Consider the following 19,884-nt stretch of genomic DNA (forward strand, 5'->3'; position numbering starts at 1 on the left):
GTGATGGCAAGGATCGTCAGGGTGGATGGGAGGGGTTGTTTGGACTGAGTTAATTCCAGATTGAGCTTGGGTATTGAGTTGGTTTTGATTTAAAGAATGGCAAATTTGTGTTTAATAGAGAATTGCAATTATAGCCTTTAGCCTCTTTTGATCCCTTTATAATTAAATTAAATAAGCTTAATAATTTTAAATAAAATATGTTAAAATTATAATTATTATATATATTACTAACTATTGTAATTAAATATTTATAAAGACTTCATTTTTGAATTATAGCATTAATTCCAAACTATTAACATAGTAGTCTAATTAACTAGAAATTAAGAGTAATTTGTCAAATTGGTTAAAATATATATGTGATATATATATATATATATATATATATATATATATATATATATATATATATATATAAAAGTTATTTTAATAATCTTAACATATTAAGTATATTTGTAATTACATAATACTAATGCTAGGTGACTAACTTCAAAATTAATAATTAGTAATTTGTAGAAATAGGTATTTATTACTATAAAATACTTTCAAAATATTTATTGTAAATTATTAAGTATAAGTAAATTAATTTTAAAAGGGAGGGTCAAAATTGGTCATCAACAGCTGTCCATCTTTGACTGGAGACGATGAAAGAATTTTCGGGCAAAGAAATTGCAGCAAAGCCAATTTTGTCTCGACTTTAGGCATGCATTGCAAGAGTAACATGAAGATTATAAGCTACGGGATTGAGAGTTAAGGAAGAATCTGGGAGGATTTTGGGAAGAATGTTGGAGATATTGGGGCCAAATTCTGGCTTTGATCTGCTTACATACCTCGAGCTTAACGAGGATGAGACCTCATATAGTTCTGGAGTGAAGATTTTTTGAGGAATTGATACTCGTAGGAATTGCCCCAATATTGTATTATGATGATGTGGCGAGATGAAGGATTGTATACTCATGATAACTTAAATTTTGCAGCTTGATTTGAAGGATTTGAAAATTTTGAGTTTCACTGCTCATTTTGTGCTTGAACTTGGATCATTGGCCTACTAATGTGTTTGTTGTCCCTCATAGCATTGTAGTTTGGTCTGCTTCTTAGAAAGAGTTCGACGATGCGATGTTTGTTCCTGCAAAATAAATGAATATATGCATACCAATTTATTGCAATTAGGAATATATTAAGATGTGATGCAAATGATTTAGGAATGATGATGCCTGGCTGCTGACGAGTCGTTATTCGGGATCGGGATGATGGGATACTTGATCTTGACTTGCTTTGATTTGTTAGTCGGGTTGTGTACCGTTCAGCAGCTGTCAAAGCATTTGAAAATTTTCTCCGCTTGTTGGGAGAGCTTGATTTGTAGAGTGCATCTCTGCTTGTTGGGAGAGCTTTGCACTGAGAAATGTCTCCACTTGTTGGGAAAGCTTGATTTGTAGAGTGCGTCTCTATTTGTTGGGATAGCTTTACACTGAAATGTAAAATAATCTCCGCCTGGGAGTGATTGATTAAAACCATAATCATGCCTGAAGCTGCATGAGCAAAACGTCAAAACATTCAAAGTACTAGCAAAGGAAGCCCAAGAGATACTCTTGGCTGCAAAGCTAAGTTGCGGCTATCGATTGGCAGAACGTCGGTGACGAGGTTTGCGACTGTCTATTCTGTCATCCACTTGCGATGGAGTGGCGATGCAGATTTTTCTGTTGGCGAGATGAACAGTTTGCTATATACAAGGCTTCGATTGGCGAAGCCGACGATCGATTTGTACAGGGCGCTCCGATCGATTGAGCTGACGTTTTGCTATATACATAACTTCAATTGGTGAAGTCGATGGCTCGTTTGTACAAGGTGCTCCGATTAGTTGAGTAGGCATTTTGCTAGATAAAAGTCTTCCATTGATGAAGTCAGCGATCCATTTTATACAAGGTGCTCCGATTGTTGAGCTGGCAGTTTGCTATATACAGTTTTTTTTCCGTATCACCGGTCTGATTCCGAGGTACCTGCACAGGATTCAAATATTAGCCCTAGCCGTACCAGAAAAATTCAAGTAAAGGATAAAGAGAGATAATCTTAGGCAAGTGGCGGATCCGTTGTTTGCCCTAGTGTGTGGTCTTAGTGCTTCCTTGCTCCCTGTTGATCCTGCACTCAAAGAAAAAATTTTAGTAGGGCCGGGGAAGTTGGTTTGTGTCGACCACAGTGTTGGTTTGCCCCAGCCTTTGATATAGTTGCGTTGTGAAGTTCGGTAGGTGGAATAGATTACTGTATTTTTCAGATTACATTTTGAAAATACTTTATTTTTTAAGTCAAATGCCGTCGTTCCAAATTGTGACATGTTACAAAAATTTCTCCACACGTGAGCGTATATTCTTGAAAACTTTGTCATGTTGATGTTGATATTCCATGATGCTTCAGAAAACGCGGCTGCTTGTCGTTATGACTGTGTCATAATTCGAACTAATGCATTAAAAAGGTTTTCCTAAGGTTATGACCGAACCCTTTCAGGTTACCTATGTATCCAAAATGGAATCAGGTTTGAACGTAGTTTGTGGATTATGATAAAATATGATGAAGATGAGCGAGCGTGACTCATGCAGCCTACATATCCAAATGGAATCAGGTCAAAATATAGTTCAATTACAACAGATGCAAAATGATGATATTAAGAATGAAAAAGGTCGAGTCTGACTTAAACTGCTCACGTATCCAAATGGAATCCGGCCAGGATGTACTTTAATTACAAAAGACGACTGAATCTGATGAGGATTGCCTATGTATTCCTTTCTAATGAAATCAAGTCGGCATAGTTCCTGAGCAACATACAAAAGTGATATTTGGTTTTTCTATTACAAAAGGGGGGGGGGGGAGAAACCGAACCCTACATGGGTTGTCTACGTATCCCTCCATGGGAAATCAGGTTGAATGTAGCTTTGTTACAGCAAAACCTAACTTTATTTGTCTTCAAACATAGTATCTCTTGATTGCGTCTGAGTTGATGGGCTTCGTGTTGATTCTTCCATCCATTTTTTCCAAAATTAGAGCTCCACCCGACAGTGCTTAGTGAACCACGTAAGGACTTTGCCAGTTTGGTACGAACTTTCCTTTGGCTTCCTCTTGGTGGGGAAAGATTTTCTTTAAGACCAACTGCCCCGGTGCGAACTGGCGAGGCTTCACTCTCTTATTAAATGCACTGGACATCCTGTTTTAATATAGCTGACCATGACATACTGTATCCATTCTCTTCTCGTCGATGAACATGAGTTGCTCCTGTCTGACCCATATCATCTCTGCGTCGTCCAATTTTGCCTCTTGAATGACCCTTAATGACGATATTTTGACCTCTGCGGGGTATTACAAGTTTAGTGTCGTATACCCGCATATACGGGGTTTCCCCAGTAGATGTTCTCATGGTGGTACAATAACCAGTAAGGCGAAAGATAGTTTCTCGTGCCATTGCCAGTGATTGTCCACTATCTTTCGTAGAATCCTCTTGAAATTCTTGTTGCTGCCTCGACAGCCCCATTCATTTGTGGTCTGTAGGCTGTGGAATTGTGGTGGATGATTCTGAACTTCTTGCAAATTTCTATCATGAGGTCGCTGTTGAGGTTAGCGGTATTGTCAGTGATGATAGACTCCGGTATTCCAAATCTACATATGATGTTGTTTTGGATGAAATCTGCCACTACTTTCTTTGTGACGACCTTGTAAGTAGACGCTTCGACCCATTTAGTGAAATAGTCAATAGCTACCAAGATGAAGCGATGTTTGTTTGATGCGGTATGTTCTATAAGTCTAATCACATCCATGACCCGGCGGCGAATGACCAGGGTGAACCCATTACGTTTAACTTATTTGGCGGAACCCGGATGAAATCCTCGTGAATCTGGAACTGGTGACACTTCTGTACGTAGCGGATACTGTCGCTTTCCATAGTCATCCAAAAGTATCCAGCTCTCAAGATCTTCTTGGCTAATATGCACCCATTCATGTGGGGTTCGCATATTCCTGCATGTATTTCTTGCAATAACCTAGTTGCCTCAGCAACGTCTATAGATCTAAACAAACCTAAATCCGGGGACCTCCTATACAGGACTTCCTCGTTAAGGAAAAATGGTTTTCTCGCCTCGTGTGGGCTCGCTTTTGATCATCAATAGCATTCTTCGATTATTCTCTGGTTGCAAGGAATTTTCTGATGTCGTGATACCATGGTTTACCATCTGGTTCTTCATCTACGTGGAAGCAATAGGAATGTTGATCCCTGATCTCGACCTTGATGGGGTCGATGTAGTTCTTGTCTGGATGCTGAATCATAGATGATAGGGTTGCAAGGGCGTTAGCGAACTTGTTCTGAATGCTGGGGATGTGCTTGAACTCAATCTTCATGAACTTCCTGCATAGCTCCTTCAAGTAGTGCAGGTACGGAAGTATCTTGACATTCTTGGTGGACCATTCCCCTTGAACTTGGTGTATCAATAGATCGAAATCCCCTATGACCAAAAGTTCTTTGATGTTCTTGTCGACTGCCATTCTGATCCCAAAGTTGCACGCTTCATATTCAGCTATATTATTGGTACAAGGAAATCTTATCTTTGTCGATGTTGGATAGTGCTGTCCAGATTCCGAAATCGGGACTGCCCCAATTCCGACTCTTTTGAAGTTTGTTGCTCCATCAAAAAATATTCTCCATCCGGGGTACGATTCGGCAATATCTTCTCCAGCAAAGAATACTTCTTCATCGGGAAAATACGTAGTAAGTGGCTCGTAATCCCCATCCACCGGATCATGGAACTACATCATTGGAAGTATCTCACCACTGACTACCACAAAGAAAAACCAGACCATCGCTGGAAAATGGCCACTAGCGGACTCCACCACATCTCAATCACCAGACTCCTTTGGAAAACCCATGAACGCCATGGACATGGCCGTAGAAAAAACTACCGAAAAAATTACTTTGCATTTTCATAGCTTCTTGATATGTTTCAAAATATAACCCCATTAAGAGATCTATTTATTTCAATGCCCTTAAAGAAAATTCTTCTCCTTCTAATACTATACTTTTAAGTTTTCTTGTTGAGTATCCACAAAACCTAATAAGGAGGTAGGGAGCAAGGTGGGGGTGAAAAAAATGGGGAAAACGGGAGACAAGGAAGGGGTTCAGGGCAGATATACCCGAAGGGGAAGGGATCTACTTGGGTTGGATACATTTTTTAATGATTTTTTATATTTTTTTAATCAAAATTAATACATCCACTCCTTTTTTAGAGCGTGTAACGATTTATTATTCTGATTCAGTAAAACAAATGCCCATGAGCTCAATCAACGGTCAGAGAGGTTTAAAAATTAGTTTTAAGCAAGTTCAAATATCTGGATGAAACTACATGAAGTAGGAAAATCAGCATGTCAAAACGGTGCAAGTAAAGGTGTCTGTTAACATATTCCGTCAACAAAAAGACTTCTTTTCCACTTAGAATTACAAAATTTTCCAAATACTCTATCTTACTATCAACTTCAAATATTCTTTTTTTTTTTTTCTCAATATTTTAATTCTCCTAACACTTAGCAGCGGAGTATATCTAGTGCGTCCCGGGAGGAGATTGAAATGATCATCTCAACTTTCAGTCGTTCTCTGTTTTTCAATGTTCGGCTCATGAATCTGCCACCTCGTGAGATGTTTTGTTGTTAAAGTATTATAAAACATGAAGCCAACTAGTTTGGAACTGAGTCATAACAACTGTTGTTATACGCTAATTTGGTTTCGACTTGAGACCATTGGATTACACCGGAACTCCCCTGCTTATGCTTTAAAACACAGCCTGCAATTTTATGGTTTCTTGACTTGCATCGTGAACTATTGATATCTGGATGTGCTAGTATCGCAGAAGTCGCGCAATTTGGTTCTCGTCAAAATAGTACATTCAAAAACTCACCATTGTAGTAGACCTAGAAAAACATCCAGTTACGCGAGAACTATATCTCTCAGCCATCCAGCAGCAGCGCCCTAGTCGAAATATTTAGAGTAGATGCACCCACATGGCAGCAAGAATCAATAATATTATGGAATAAATGGACCCTTTTAATTTGAGGTACAAAAATTGCAAATGTTGGAAGCCTTAACTGCCAAAACTAGTAAATTTTGGTCACCCACCCAATTGGTGCTCCAGCCTGCTTTCAGGCCTTGATTCTGCATGTTTTCAAGTAGTGTTTGTTTCTCCTATTTTCCAGTATGCGGTCGTACAAAACATAGTTTACACACGAAAAATGAGGACTGGCTACAGATGCAATCCAGCTTTGACCAGATGAATTCATCCTCCATAACTCTTCAGAAACATTGAGATCACGGCGACCAACATCCTCAACAGACAGTTCGACCATAACAGATGGATGCAATGTAAAGATTCTTGGACCATTTTTCCTGAGAAATGAATGCAAGCAATAAGCAACCAGAAACAGGGAAGAACGAAAAGCTTACCTGCATACTATGTAAAACATATTCCACAAACTTCAGTGCATTTGATGATTTAGCAATTACAGAAATATGAGAGCCTATGATTTGACGTGGGAGTAGAGAAAAAGTAAAACAAGCCAATAAGACAGTCTTGATCAAGTTATCCCTTTGTGAAGATTTGGAAGAACAGGAGGAGAATAACTACTGTTTATTCCTCCAGTTAAGGAAAATGCAACATGCAAAGGAAACACCTGATTATGAGAGAGACTGATCACCTTTACATGGGTGCTTGGGAAGGCAGATGTCCGCAAGGTCTCTTGAGTCTCATCAATCATTTTACGCCTTGGTACGCTCAATATGAAGGCTGCTTGATCAGCAGTAGCAGCCATAGAAGTTATTCGATAACCACTTTCCCATCGTCGATGTATTCCTTCACTTGGGTAGAGAAAATCAAGCTCTACAACCTGCATGGAATCATCTATTTTAAGCTTCTTCTATTTGGAGGGAAACAAGAAATGCATTAGAAGTGGTCACCAAATGGAAGCTATCTCACCTGTTCAGAATATCCAGAATTTCTGGACATCACCACGCCCCACCGGCTGCCAGCAGTGGTCATGGATGTGACATGGAAACCTTCTTTCCACTTTTTATTTATCCATTTAAAAGGAAATGATTCACTTACTTTGTAAGACTGTTGTGTATAAGGAGTTCCTGTTTCAGCAAGCACCAAGAGTAGTCAATAGAGTGCTTATAGACACATGGACTAAAATTCTCTTCAACTATCTTCAGCAGGTGAAACCCTAACAAGCAAATTGCAGCGGCTAATAAAAGTACAGCTCATCAAGCAGGCAGGTATACATGGTGATTACATTGAGAACAACATATGCATCAAGAGGAGGAATTTGGTATCCTTTTTTGAATTCTGGGTCAACCGAAACCAGATAAAAGTTAACCATCTATAATAATTGTAGAAGCAACAACCATTATCATGAGACGGCTGGCATGCAATCATCCATTCTAGTGATGGGATGCCCTTTTCCTTCCGGTCTTTGCCTTGGAAAATCCAAGGGTATTCTCTACCAATACTGGATAACATAATTTCGACAGAAGACCACAAAAGAAGTGTTCCTGTAGCTTTTCCTTGTCCCAGGAGTCTGACAGTGGAGCTCATTTTCTGGTGAGCAGTTATGAACCATAGGTAACCTCAACCTTGAGGAGACTACAAAGTGCTAGGTAGGCGGCAATGACTACAATGGCAAGCAATTAAGTGGTGTCTAAAATAACTTGATACTACTTTTTCAGCAGTTATCTGCACATAGGTTAAAGCCCTGATATGTGAATCAATCAGATCATACTCCTTTAATATCTAACCTTTGGACATAACAACCAAAGAACTTCCATTAGCTGCTCCGGCTATTGAGCTGATATAATAGTTCTTCTCCCACTGTTCCATTATCCAATCCTAAGAAGAACGCAAAAATGAGTTATAGATAAGAATCTCTCCTGCAGAGGAAGTAAAGGGACAAAAACTGTAGGTGATTCAGATGACAACCTTATGGAGGAAGACAGCTGAAAGATCGTAAACCTGGGACGAGAAACCAGTTCCTGCATCCATGATTAGGGCCCAAAGATTGGCAGCTGAAGCCACACAGCTGATGTAAAGACCATCTTCATTTCCCTTGTCTACATGCTGTTGGAGCCTAGAGTCTGCAACATTGTAGTGATATCTACAAAATCCAACATTAACACTTCCCTATCAGCAGCCCACACTAATACAGAATCAAATGCACTTCAGAAAATAGCTAACAGAAACTATTAACTGCGACATTTAACACGCGGGTGCCACATGCGAGCCTAAAAGAGAGTATGCTCCAGTCTTTTTAGGAAACAATTATAGAAGAGGCATATAGTAAATGCATATGGGGAGATGATTTGCACAATATTCCCTCGTTCAGAGAACATTTAATATGTGACTAACTCATGCACTTGACAGTTAAATGTGTTTATATGCCGGGCGGATGCACCTTAGCCCAGACGGTGCAAAACAAGGACATTACATATAACGAAAACATAGTACTATTCTAATGAGGCTATTATGAATACATTTCAAGAAACGAAAACTCGTCCATGAGAGCTGTAATAACATAAATAAATTGTGCTTTATTAATATGATCTGAATTGTGCTTTTAAAATTACTTTGGACATTGATTTGTTCATTTGTTCACTTCTTTAAATGTTGACATCGCTTACAAAAGATCCTATGTACGCCTCTGTTTATGTGAAGCTATGAGGTCAAACAGTTTATATAGGAATAACCAAGTTTGTGTTAGCAGACTACACAGAACTATCACATGTTATTAGAAAGAACCACTTATACAAAGAACTATCACATCGCACAAGAAAGCTTGGCAGCGGATATTTAAAGTTGTACCAATAAACGCATGCAACACCAGTGGCGGACCCAGGAATTTGTGCAAGTGGGTTCGTGCAAGTGGGTTCAATCTTAGAAGTGCATAACTTAAGTCGTAAAACAGTAGTTGTCAAGTTGGTTCAAATAAAATACTTATACAAAATTTACGCAGCTTTAATCGTTATTTATACATATACACAGTATTATTTTTTGAAGAAGCGGGTTCGGTTGAACCCGCTTGCCACCACGTGCGTCCACCACTGCATTCAACTGTAAGCACACGTGCATTCTCTTCTTCCAGGTTGACATCTTGTTCAGGTAGATGAAGTGGTGCGAAAGATGTTCATGTATGTACCATAAAACATGCATGCAAGTGTAAGCACATGGTTATTTTCTTTTCTTCTGGTTTGGAGTATTCCTATCCCTTGCTCGGTGGAAGAGAGAAACGTGTCATTTTTATGCTCGACTAGAAACATCAATTATACTTCAGAACACCCCAAAAACAAGCATTCATTCGAAAGGTGGCACTCCGGAATAAGGAAATAGCAAACTTTTATCAAAACAGTCCATGGACTCTGCCCTAATTTCCTTCCTGGTCCCTCAGATGTCACTCTTAGAGAATATAGTCCACCAACGGCACCTTTTCCTAATAAAGTAGTCTAACAATTAAAAAACGTGTCAACTCCCAGAGGGAATTCTCAGAGGGTATTAGGTGAAACTACAAATAAAAGTGTGAAACTGACTTTTTCCATGAAAACCCATAACCCTATTAATCTCGCAAAACACCACCATGTTAGCACATTATACCGACCTTTTCTCTGCTCACCTTACCTTCAGGAAATTCAGATCTTCCCTCAACCTTCCCCCAAACAACCGCCCATGTCCTTACTTGACCTCTCCTTTAAAGATCGTCATGACGCAATCTGAGAACAAAAGCCTCGTCAGTCTCTTGATTTTCCCTCCCACCTTCCCAAAAACCTCTTTGTTACCCTACTGCTCCTCTCCTCTCCAGCTCCACCAGTTCGGATTTGTGTTTGCAGCATGGGAACAGATCCTCAAAAGCAGTCCCTGGGAACAATGGAAAACACAAAAGATATCTTGATAACGATGACTCCTCCTGCTCCTCGAGAGCTCACAGGAAAGAGTTAGATGCTCATATATCCTTAGTATGAGTGGTTAAAAGGGCGAACTTATCTACATTTATCCTTCCTCATCATTTCCATAAGATTTTGGAAAAGAGACGACAAAAACATCTATTTTCCCAATATAAAAAAGCATTAAGAACATAAATGGAAAGGTCCTCTTACTTCCTGTTCTCTTTTACTTGCAAATCAACCAGGTGAAAAGATCCTTCCCCTTTTTCTATCTTTTACCATAGTCATTTTTCCTCAGTAAAGAAAGCATTTAGCGGAAGTTAGAAGTTCCACAACTTGCATTCTTGGAAGAAAATCATTGGTATTCAAGAAGCCTATCTTCAAATAAATACTTCAAATTAGACATTCAGCTACTTCCTCGTAAGTCCACTCTGCTCCAAGCTTGCTATAATCCTAAAAGGTATCACAGTTACACATGCCTAGTAGCCATGCATGCAATAGAATACAGAAAGTCTCACCGCTAACTCACTAGACTGACAATCGACCCTAGGGAGATATTTAGCCTGGGAATATTACTTCCAATAATGGCAGGTAATTATGAGTTCTGCCGTACTTGATTCCTGAGAAAGGAGATACCACCACGTCAATGAAGGAATGCAAGTGTAGTTTTCATCAGATCTAAACCATTTACACAACAACTTATCAGCAATAACTTTTTTCTTAACGGTCATGTCCGTGTCAACTTGCGTGCACTCTCGACTACTCCCCTAGGTACTTGCTACCTCCGTCGGCACAGGTCTGCTGCCAAGGCTTAGATGGAAGTGAAGATGTCACCGAGCATTTGTTGTCTCCGTTAGGATTTGAACCCTGGTCTACCATGGTTTTACCCACTTCATTAACCACTAGGTTACACCCTTGGGCGCATAACTTATCAGCAATAACTTATGCGTCTTTAAAATATTCTTATTACATGCTCCAAAAGCATTTTTACAAGCTTAAGGATATAATCTTTTTTCTCATTAGAGAGGCAAACAACATTAATGAACTGATTCAGCTTCTTCATTTTGATAACTTGTTTTTGATTAGTTACCATACCTTTGGCATGATAAATAATATTGAAAAAGCTAAACAGCAGTGGTTTCCCGAACACATAACACCGTTAGCCCCCCATTTACTAGATCTTATGAAGTTCAAGTTCAACGAGGTTCAGTGCTTTTCCAGAAGCTCATTAAATATTATTTAATTAACGTGCTGATCAAAAACTTAACATAACAGCTATCTCACAGCTGTTATCCACATGGAACATGCAGCCATTCATGTATACTTACGAAGATCATGCACAGAAGCACTTGAATACCAGTTAGCTTACAATATGTTATAGAGCATAGACCTACATCCTTGCCAAAATTTTAAAAATTGCAGCCAAGTCTTTTCTTCCATAGGAAAAGTTCGTATTTCTCCATAGCACACATTACGAAGAGGCACCAAGCAGCTACTCGGAATTTAGATCATGGATATTAAATTTAACAAATCTAAACCAAAGGTCAAATGTAATGTGCCAAATCAGAAAACTTAAATCATGATTCATGAAATAGCTATTTCAGAGCTGTTAACCATATGAAACATGCAGCCATGTATGCATACAATATAAAAATCATTCACAGGAGGATATGTTTCCCAATTAGCATAGAATATTTTTTTATCAAGTCCCAATAAGATATTGTAGGGCATAGATTAAATCCTCGCTAAATATTACTCCCTCCGTTTCATATTAAATGAGGTAGTTTGACTCGGCACGGAGTTTAAGAAAAAAGAAGAAGACTTTTGAAACTTGTGGTCTTAAAAGCTTAAGGGGTAAAAAGTTTGTGGGGCCATGATATTTGTGTGGCTATAAAAGCTTCTCATTAAAGGTAAATGAGTAAAATGAAAGAGTTTAAAGTTGAATTATTTCCAAATTTAGAAATGTGTCATTTATGTTGGAACAGACTAAAAAGGAAAGTACCTCATTTAATATGAAACGGAGGGAGTATAAGAGTTGCAACCAAGTACTCTTTTCCTTGGGAACAGTTGAAATTTCTCTTTAGCACACACTACGAAGAGGCATCCAGAAGCTGCTCAGAATTTCACTCAGCAGATGAAAGCACAAAACAAATACTTTATAAAAATTATTGCAGTTATGTACTTGTTTGCCTGGTGAGTATACGTACCATTACTCAGCCAGGACTTTTGTTCGTCCAAGATTTTTAGGAGTTGTGGTGAAGTCATATTTCTTCGAGTTGAAAGTTTGGGGTTCATTTAGTACATTGCATGAAGAAGCGCCTTCGGAGTCTCAATAAGAAGATATTCAAAATAGATCAGATAAATTTATACATTCAATCTAGAGACAACAAACACGGAAAGGCATCTACAACTCCTACAGACGCTTTTTGTCGCATGTAGAATCTTCGAGGAAAAATAAACTCCAGAAATTTAAACCTGTCAACCTCAGCCAAAACATATGCAAACATCCAAATAAAACAGAGAGAAGTTTAGCTGCAAAGATATATAACTGTGGTCAGCAGGGCTGCACGAAATATACGTTACTAGCAATATACCTTACTATATCTCTAGTTGCAGTTAAACGTAGTTAGCAGAGGTCTATATCTTGATGTTTCCTTGCATAGATAATATATGATGCAGTCACCTAAACATGGAATATTCCTGAAGGTCCTCGTGGGTCAGATTTTCAAAAGCTACCAACCTCCCAAGAATCAGTAAGTGTCACACTTTTTCACATGTTAAATTATCCTCCTTAGCATCTTCCTTCAAATATGTATGCCCCTGCTTCCGTTTATATGCATTTGTGTACGTACAAAATTACATGTTTTGACAGTAAATCATGCAAGTTCTCTGCTTAAAGCATATTTAATTTCTCAAGTTCTGGAGTGCATCCATAACATAGGGTTGAGAAAGGACATCAGATGACACGCAAGTCTGTGTACACTTCTATTGCCAAGTTGGTGTTCCAACAACTGATTACATAATTTGCTCTTCTGCCAAACAAAATAAACGACAGAACAAACTGGAAAGATGCAATGCTGCAGCAAAGATATGTGAAAATCTAATTAATCACAGACTTTATTTGAGATGTCTATGCAGTGAAGATGTGTGAAAATCTAATTTTTCACTGTAAGACTTTATATGAGATGTCTACAATTTCACAGCTAAACTGCAAAGAGCAAAAACAAAGAAAACAATATCAAGCACTTGAGGCACCTTTTTGTAAAGCAAAATGGTTATTGCATGTAACTTATGAATTATAATCACCATATCACATTTTGACATATAGCAACTACCTCTGTTTCATGGGACGCCGTGCATTATAAACTGAAATCCACTGGGTTGCAGGACTACCGAGTCGCACTTTTTTCTTTGGTTGCTCATCTTCCTCCAAGTTTATCAACAGTCTTCCCCGCTTCTGCCCAACCTGATTAAGGATAGGTAACAGCTAAGTAAGGAGCCAATATATCATGCAAACACATACAACCATGCATAAAGATAGATGGACCTTAAGAGCCCCATCAATTCTTATTGGCCTCAGTGATGTGCAGGGCTCAATAAGACTCTCAAAGAATGATATGAGCTTGGCGTAATTCGGTTCCTCATCAAACTTCATGTTTGTTACAGCCTCAAGGAATTGCTTGAATGGGGTAGGGCAAAAGCAACACATCAACTCTGGTGAAGTGGCCATTTTCTTTTTACAGACTAGAAAACTCTTGTTGTCACCCTGTCACCATTCAAAACATCATACAGTAGAACCATTAAACTCAATTAGCAAAGTTATGCCCAAGCAACAAATTAGTGAAGCAAAAAACAACCAACCTGATAGCCTTGCCATGGTAACCTTCCCTTTATGAGGAATATTAATGTGTATGCTAGAGACTCAAGGTCATCCCTTCTACTCCCGGTCCGACCTAAATGTGCATGTACACTTGCATATCTTATAGTACCCCTGTCAAATAAAAGCATATTTAGTGCACAAAACATGAAAATGAAGTTACATATCTAAGCTTATTTAATTACGTGTCAAATTCCATAAACCTGAATATATCTGGCCTCTGGTCATACTCGACATGCTGAGCAGATGCTGCATCTTTCCATCTAGATGCTGCATCAATGTAAAACAATGCATCACAAAAAACACACATCGAGTTAAAACAAAAGGAATTATTAATCTTCTAATATAATAAACCCACTACCAAGAAAGTTATCCTGCAAATGTACCGAGATATCTAGAGACATATTTCAACAGAAAAACCGACATTATACTTAAAAGTCTAGCTCACTAAGGTGATTCTTTTTCCATTCTAAAAATTAGAAAAGCAAAGGCGTTTGACACACCTACGAAAAGCATAGAGTGATTAAGGGAGAAAATGAAATAATAATAATAATAATAATAATAATAATAATAATAATAATAATAATAATAATAATAATAATGCATCGTACCTAAACCAAGATCAATAAGATACAGCTTCTTCTCATCAACACTTCCTGGCTGACCAAGCAAAAAGTTTTCTGGCTTCACATCTCCATGCACAAACCTAAGAGACAGAAACAACGCTGAACAGTTAACTTCATATATACAACATCACTGCTGAGTTTAGAACAGGAAAGTGAACTGATGCAAACAGAGCAAGCAATGCTAAACCCAAGGAAGTTAAAGATGAAACATGAAGAAAATGACGCAAAAGAAATGTATATAGAAGAGATCAAAACACTTACCCCTTAAGGTGAAGCTTTTCGAGAATTGATATTGCCTCCACAGCAATACAGGCCGCCATATTTGGTGACATTCTGTTGCAGGTTAATTATCATCAAACAGGAAGCATATAACGCGTCCATGTGCAGAGGGAAAGTAATACAGAGTAAACTGCTTTGCATTCCAATGCATCTGCAGTCATGTTAAATGTGAAGGAGATGCAGTTGCAAAACTTACGACTGGCCTAAAGAGTTCCAGACATCCCAAAGGCTCGGTCCAAGCATGTCCATCACCTAAAAATAAATATTCAGCAAATATCACAAAGATGCAACAAGTGACATTGATATTAATGGTGAGAAAACTAAGCTCACCAGAATGTAAAAATCTCCCTGACGACCCTTATAATGAACCCCTGGGATCCCATAGCAGCTGTTTAGGGTACTGTCAAACAGTAAAGTTGCAAATAGATGATAAGAAAGGCATCTCAAGACTGAGAAAAGATTATACATACCACAAACTCCAAAATTAGGAATTTCACTTACTTGTACACCTGCCACTCATAAGGAGGGCCATAGTTGCAACCCTTACTGTTTCGATGCTCAAACTTTAATGCAACCTAGAGCAGAACATTATCACTGTATTATACACTTAATAATTTCAACAAATCACACAATAAATGGCATGGATAGTACCTCAACAGCATCTGGTCCTGTTCTCTCAGTTCCTCCACTTGTTCTACGACCAACATAAACTTGTCCAAATCCACCCTTACCTAATCTTCTTTCTGTTTTATATACAGGAGAATTACCCACTTGCACCTGCATCCAGACAGAGGAAGCCTTCTTTCATGAATTCTACTCCCAATAAGAGTGTATATATATATATATATATATATATATATATATATATAACATTTAAAGTCTTGCTCCACTGACTATCACTAACGCTATCCACATATTTCCTTAAGCAGATGGTGAAGAGTGAAATGGCAGAGTCAAGTTTAAGAAGATTTTCAGTTGATCCCCAATTTCATTAAGAAAATTCAAAAAGAAAAAAGAAGCAACAAAATGGATGTTAGGGTTATCAGGAAGATACCCTATCAGGTACTGGAGTTGTGCTTGCTTCTTCTTCAACTCCCATTATTTTGTCTCTACTCCCACCTTCCATTGCAATATTTTTATCTGCAGCACCTTCAGCTCTATTAAGAGCTGGCTCTGCAACACCAACAGGAACAGCTTGAGGAGGAGCCTCACAAGGTGGCTCCGGATCTAAATCGATCAACCTAATCCCCCTACCCCTACCAGCACCACCAGGCCTTGCCCGCGACGCTGCTGAAGGCCCTTTTGCTACAGCTGTTGCATTACCCCTTCCTCTTCCACCACCACCTCTTCTTCGACCTCTGTTCTGAGTAGGCAAAACCCAATTTTCTTCTTGGCCAGAGGGTTCAGGGGCAGGCTGGAGATCACCAAGCCGTTTTGATCTCCGTGCTCCGCTACGCAGCTCTGGCATCCTCACCCATGCAAATCACATTCAACTCGATTCACCCACCTTGCCTTGAAAATCTGGTGGTACCCATAAGAGAAGAATCACTTAAAAGATAAAAGAGAAGCTCAAAACTGAGATTTTTAACAATTTGTGAACAACCCAATGCAGACCTCAATTTGCAATAAGAAGCAGAAAATGCAGGCTTCAAACATGAAGAAAACTTGGGGAAACTTTACAGGATAACATTTCAAAATTATAATTCTGCTTAGCTAAAATATTAAAAGTGACCAGGTGACCAGAAACATATCTCTACTTTTGGAAAAAAAAAAATCCGGAACATCTATGTAAAAGCTGGTAACTTCATTCTTGATCACACAGACTAAAAAGACATGAAATTTTCCCAACCAAGAAACAACAATAAAAGCTCCAATAAATTCAGCTCCATAAATTCCATGATAAGGAAAGTTCTTAACTGTGGAATCAACAATAAAAGCTAAACAGCCAAACCACATCCAAGTTAGAAACTTTATCAAAGAAACCCAACTAAAACAGTTCAACAAAATGATATTCTATAATCAGGAAAAAGAATCTAAGACGGGAATCAATGTGATCCTACTCATACCTCAACCGATCATCAAGAAAGCAACAAAGATGGAACTGTTTTGGTACATTCGACAAAAGCAAAAAGGGAAATCCAAAAGAATCCAACAAAACCAAGAAACAAAAGCAAAAGTTGAGATGTTACCTCAAAAACAACAAACCCAAAAGGATCGGAGAGAAACTGAACAAAAATCAACGCATTTAATGTACCAAACAAGAGTTGTAATTGTTGATCAAACTTTAGATCTTCAGTGAACTCATAGATACCACGGGGGATAGCTCAAGAAATTGAAAAAATATAAACAAAAACAAAGAATCTTATCTGTGGCACAAAAACAAGAAAGGAGAAGAAAAAATGAACTGCAGAAATGGTTTTGTGTGAATATACGTATGGGAGTATATCGATAAGGCAGGAGTCGAAATGGAGAAGGAAGTAATATTATTACGTCCGGTGAGAATTTGGATTTCGAAAACCTTTGAATTTTGTGAAATAATAATAATTGGAATAGGGAGTAAGCAGCCACCTTGTGTATTTTGTGTGTTGTGTAGGTGGAGGGGCTTTGTGGCAGTGTGGCGTATACACCATGTCAGGAAAAAAAAACATGTAGCAACTTTTTTTCCTTTTTCTTTTTTATATTATTACTTACTAATTACTACTCTCTCCGTTTCAATAATAATCTAGTTTGACTTACCACAAAATTTAAGAAAAAAAAAAGACTTTTGAAACATCTTTTTTCTCTGCCCATCACTCATAAAAAGACAGACTACATAGGGCCTCTTCAGCCTACCCTAGTTCAAATACCATTTTATCTTACCTCTTTCATCGCCTTTCAAGCTTAAAAGCCTTTTGCGTTGTTACCACTTACATAGATCGATATAGCTAGTTTTCGAGCGAGATTTGTTGATACTCAATTTTGCTCACATAATTTTAAGGGAGAATTATACTCCTTATCACTTGGCTCAATAACCCATCAAAAAATGACCCTCGTTTGAAGTCCTTACCTAGTATGGCCCAGGTTGTATATAATGTGAAAATTACTTTTCACTCATTAACCCACTCTTTGTAATTTTTTTTTCTTTTCTCTGTTCTTCTTCTCTTCGTGTCCCAACTTTGCATCATTGTTATTCTCCATCAACGCTCCTCCAGATTCAAAGTCGATAATCACTATTGGATGAAGAAGAAAAAATAATACATAAAATAATTAGTTTTTTCGGAGTCATATGAAGATCACTTCCTTCAATGGAGTGGAAAGAACTGTGTTTGCACTAAAAAGGTTCACTTGGTAGGTTGTTGGATCACCAAACTAGAAAGAAGGTATTGGCATGGTCTTAGTCTTATCCTCATTCCACGTGTAATTCTAATTCCAGTGGTTGATTAAAAACTTTGAAAATAGAAGTCACCATTAAAGGTGTTTCAAAGCTTCAATTTCAGAAATTACATTTTTGATTTGTTAGTTGTTTGGATTGGGTGTTGTCCCAATTGATTGGAATCATCAAGAGGAGTTCAAAACTTAAATTTGAAGTGATTTGGAGTAGATTAAGCTATATTTGAGTTAAATTTTAGAAGATCCCCAAGAAAGAAGAAGAACATGTGAAGTTCAATTGATAGGATTCATCTGTATAATAATGTATAAAATTGTATAAATAGTATATAATAGTATATAAACAACTCTCATACACAATAATACATTATTTACATGTATTTGATAAATTTCTCACATATTCTTCTTCTTCTACACGTATATACATAGGTATCGCGAATATTTTTTTTACAGTGCTTATACATCTTTATACACTTTTATACAGCTATATACATAATTTACCTCTTTGTATAAAAGTGTATAATGTCGTATGAAAGTGTATAAACATCTCTGACGAACTTCTTATATGATTTCACTTGCAATTTTTGTTCAAAACTATTCCAAAAACTCAATCAAATGACTTCAAACTTTGTATACAACCTACTTAGACTATTTCTAATAAGTTCAAACAATACCCACTCTAAATTTCTCACAAAATTATATTTAAAATTTAACAAGATTAGTATTGAAGAAGAAGAAGAGATTTTAGGTTTCTCGCGTTTGTTTTTGCATTTTTGTAGATGGGATAGGTATGTATAAACTTGAGGAAAAAAAAAGAGAATGGAAACTAAAGGATCTTTCACGCAGGAAGATCTGGAGAATCAAAAAAATTCGGATATGAGTTTATTGATATTTGGCTACACATTTGCAAACTTGTAACTGGGCGAAAATACTACAAGGTCACCTAATGGAGTGATCTATTGTGTAATTCTTCCTATTTTTAAAATAGTATATATACTTTCAAAATATCATTTTTGCATCATTACTCAGTCTACAAGAGTCATGTGAGCATTTTCTAAAATTTTCCATAATTTTTAGAGTTTTAAAATTAATTTTCTTGCATTTAAATTACTGGAATATTTATTAATTACCTCTTAATTTATTTGGTGATGAATTAATTACCCAAAGTTATTATTTGCATCAAAATATATTTTTCGAAATATTTTTACTTTATTTTATGCAAGCATATTTGTATTTTTGAGCTATTTACATAATCTGGCAATAATAGCCTATATTCATGCATAATTACATTCTCTATTACATTATTTCTTCCAAAATAGTATTTTTATATTTTTTAATGTTAATTTATTATTTTCAATCACTTTATTGCATAAGTAATATTTTATTATCTATTAAATAGTTTTATAAATTATTTTTATTATCAATTTTTGTGTATTTAAATTGTAGCCCGAATTATAACAATTTTCGGACCACAATAATGGCCCAACTCCCCTAGCCCAATACCAGCGACCCACTACCCTATACCCGTCCACTAACCCGATCCGCCTCTCATTAAATCCTGGTCGTTGATCTTGGGAGATCAACGACCCATATGCAATCTCTCTCTTCTAATTAACCTCACCCCAAACCCTAGCCTCATTTTACCCGGTCAGCTGCCTCTACACTCTCTCAAGCCTTCCCTTCACTTCACAAACCCTAGTCACCTCGCCAAATCTTTTCCAAATCTGATCAAATCATGGATTCATTCTGTGATTCTCTTACCTTTTACGAGTTACCTCATCGCTACTTACAAG

The 19,884-nt window shown here is 37.5% G+C and overlaps 2 protein-coding genes across 2 annotated transcripts; both read right to left on the reverse strand.

Annotated features, from left to right (window-relative positions):
* Positions 1-4,155: 4,155 nt before the first annotated feature.
* On the reverse strand, positions 4,156-5,978 carry LOC104235897 (uncharacterized). The gene is made up of 2 exons (XM_009789728.2): positions 5,922-5,978; positions 4,156-4,779 (listed from the first exon to the last, which is right to left on the reverse strand). Exons 1-2 carry the CDS (start codon positions 5,976-5,978, stop codon positions 4,156-4,158), a joined length of 681 nt encoding a protein of 226 aa, XP_009788030.2.
* A 47-nt stretch (positions 5,979-6,025) lies between these two features.
* LOC104235895 (casein kinase 1-like protein HD16) lies at positions 6,026-17,276 on the reverse strand. The gene is made up of 17 exons (XM_009789724.2): positions 16,915-17,276; positions 15,780-16,246; positions 15,377-15,502; positions 15,227-15,300; positions 15,056-15,125; positions 14,922-14,977; positions 14,708-14,779; positions 14,432-14,526; positions 14,024-14,090; positions 13,805-13,934; positions 13,491-13,709; positions 13,279-13,409; positions 7,992-8,166; positions 7,811-7,901; positions 6,993-7,150; positions 6,715-6,903; positions 6,026-6,406 (listed from the first exon to the last, which is right to left on the reverse strand). Exons 2-17 carry the CDS (start codon positions 16,191-16,193, stop codon positions 6,347-6,349), a joined length of 2,127 nt encoding a protein of 708 aa, XP_009788026.1. The 5' UTR covers positions 16,194-16,246; positions 16,915-17,276; the 3' UTR covers positions 6,026-6,346.
* Between the last annotated feature and the right edge of the window lie 2,608 nt (positions 17,277-19,884).

Source organism: Nicotiana sylvestris, chromosome 3, assembly GCF_000393655.2.
Source record: "Nicotiana sylvestris chromosome 3, ASM39365v2, whole genome shotgun sequence".
NCBI classification, from domain to species: Eukaryota; Viridiplantae; Streptophyta; class Magnoliopsida; order Solanales; family Solanaceae; genus Nicotiana; species Nicotiana sylvestris.

Excerpts from the sequence above, each read along its gene's own strand:
- LOC104235897 (XM_009789728.2), bottom strand. The coding sequence starts at position 5,978 with ATGGCTGAGAGATATAGTTCTCGCGTAACTGGATGTTTTTCTAGGTCT. Across the intron at positions 4,780-5,921 it reads TTTCTAGGTCTACTACAATG|TTCCATGATCCGGTGGATGG; the intron begins GTGAGTTTTTGA and ends CCAATGATGTAG.
- LOC104235895 (XM_009789724.2), bottom strand. The coding sequence starts at position 16,193 with ATGCCAGAGCTGCGTAGCGGAGCACGGAGATCAAAACGGCTTGGTGAT. Across the intron at positions 8,167-13,278 it reads CGGCGTCCCATGAAACAGAG|ATATCACTACAATGTTGCAG; the intron begins GTAGTTGCTATA and ends TGGATTTTGTAG. Across the intron at positions 7,151-7,810 it reads TTTGGTTGTTATGTCCAAAG|GAACTCCTTATACACAACAG; the intron begins GTTAGATATTAA and ends TTGCTGAAACAG.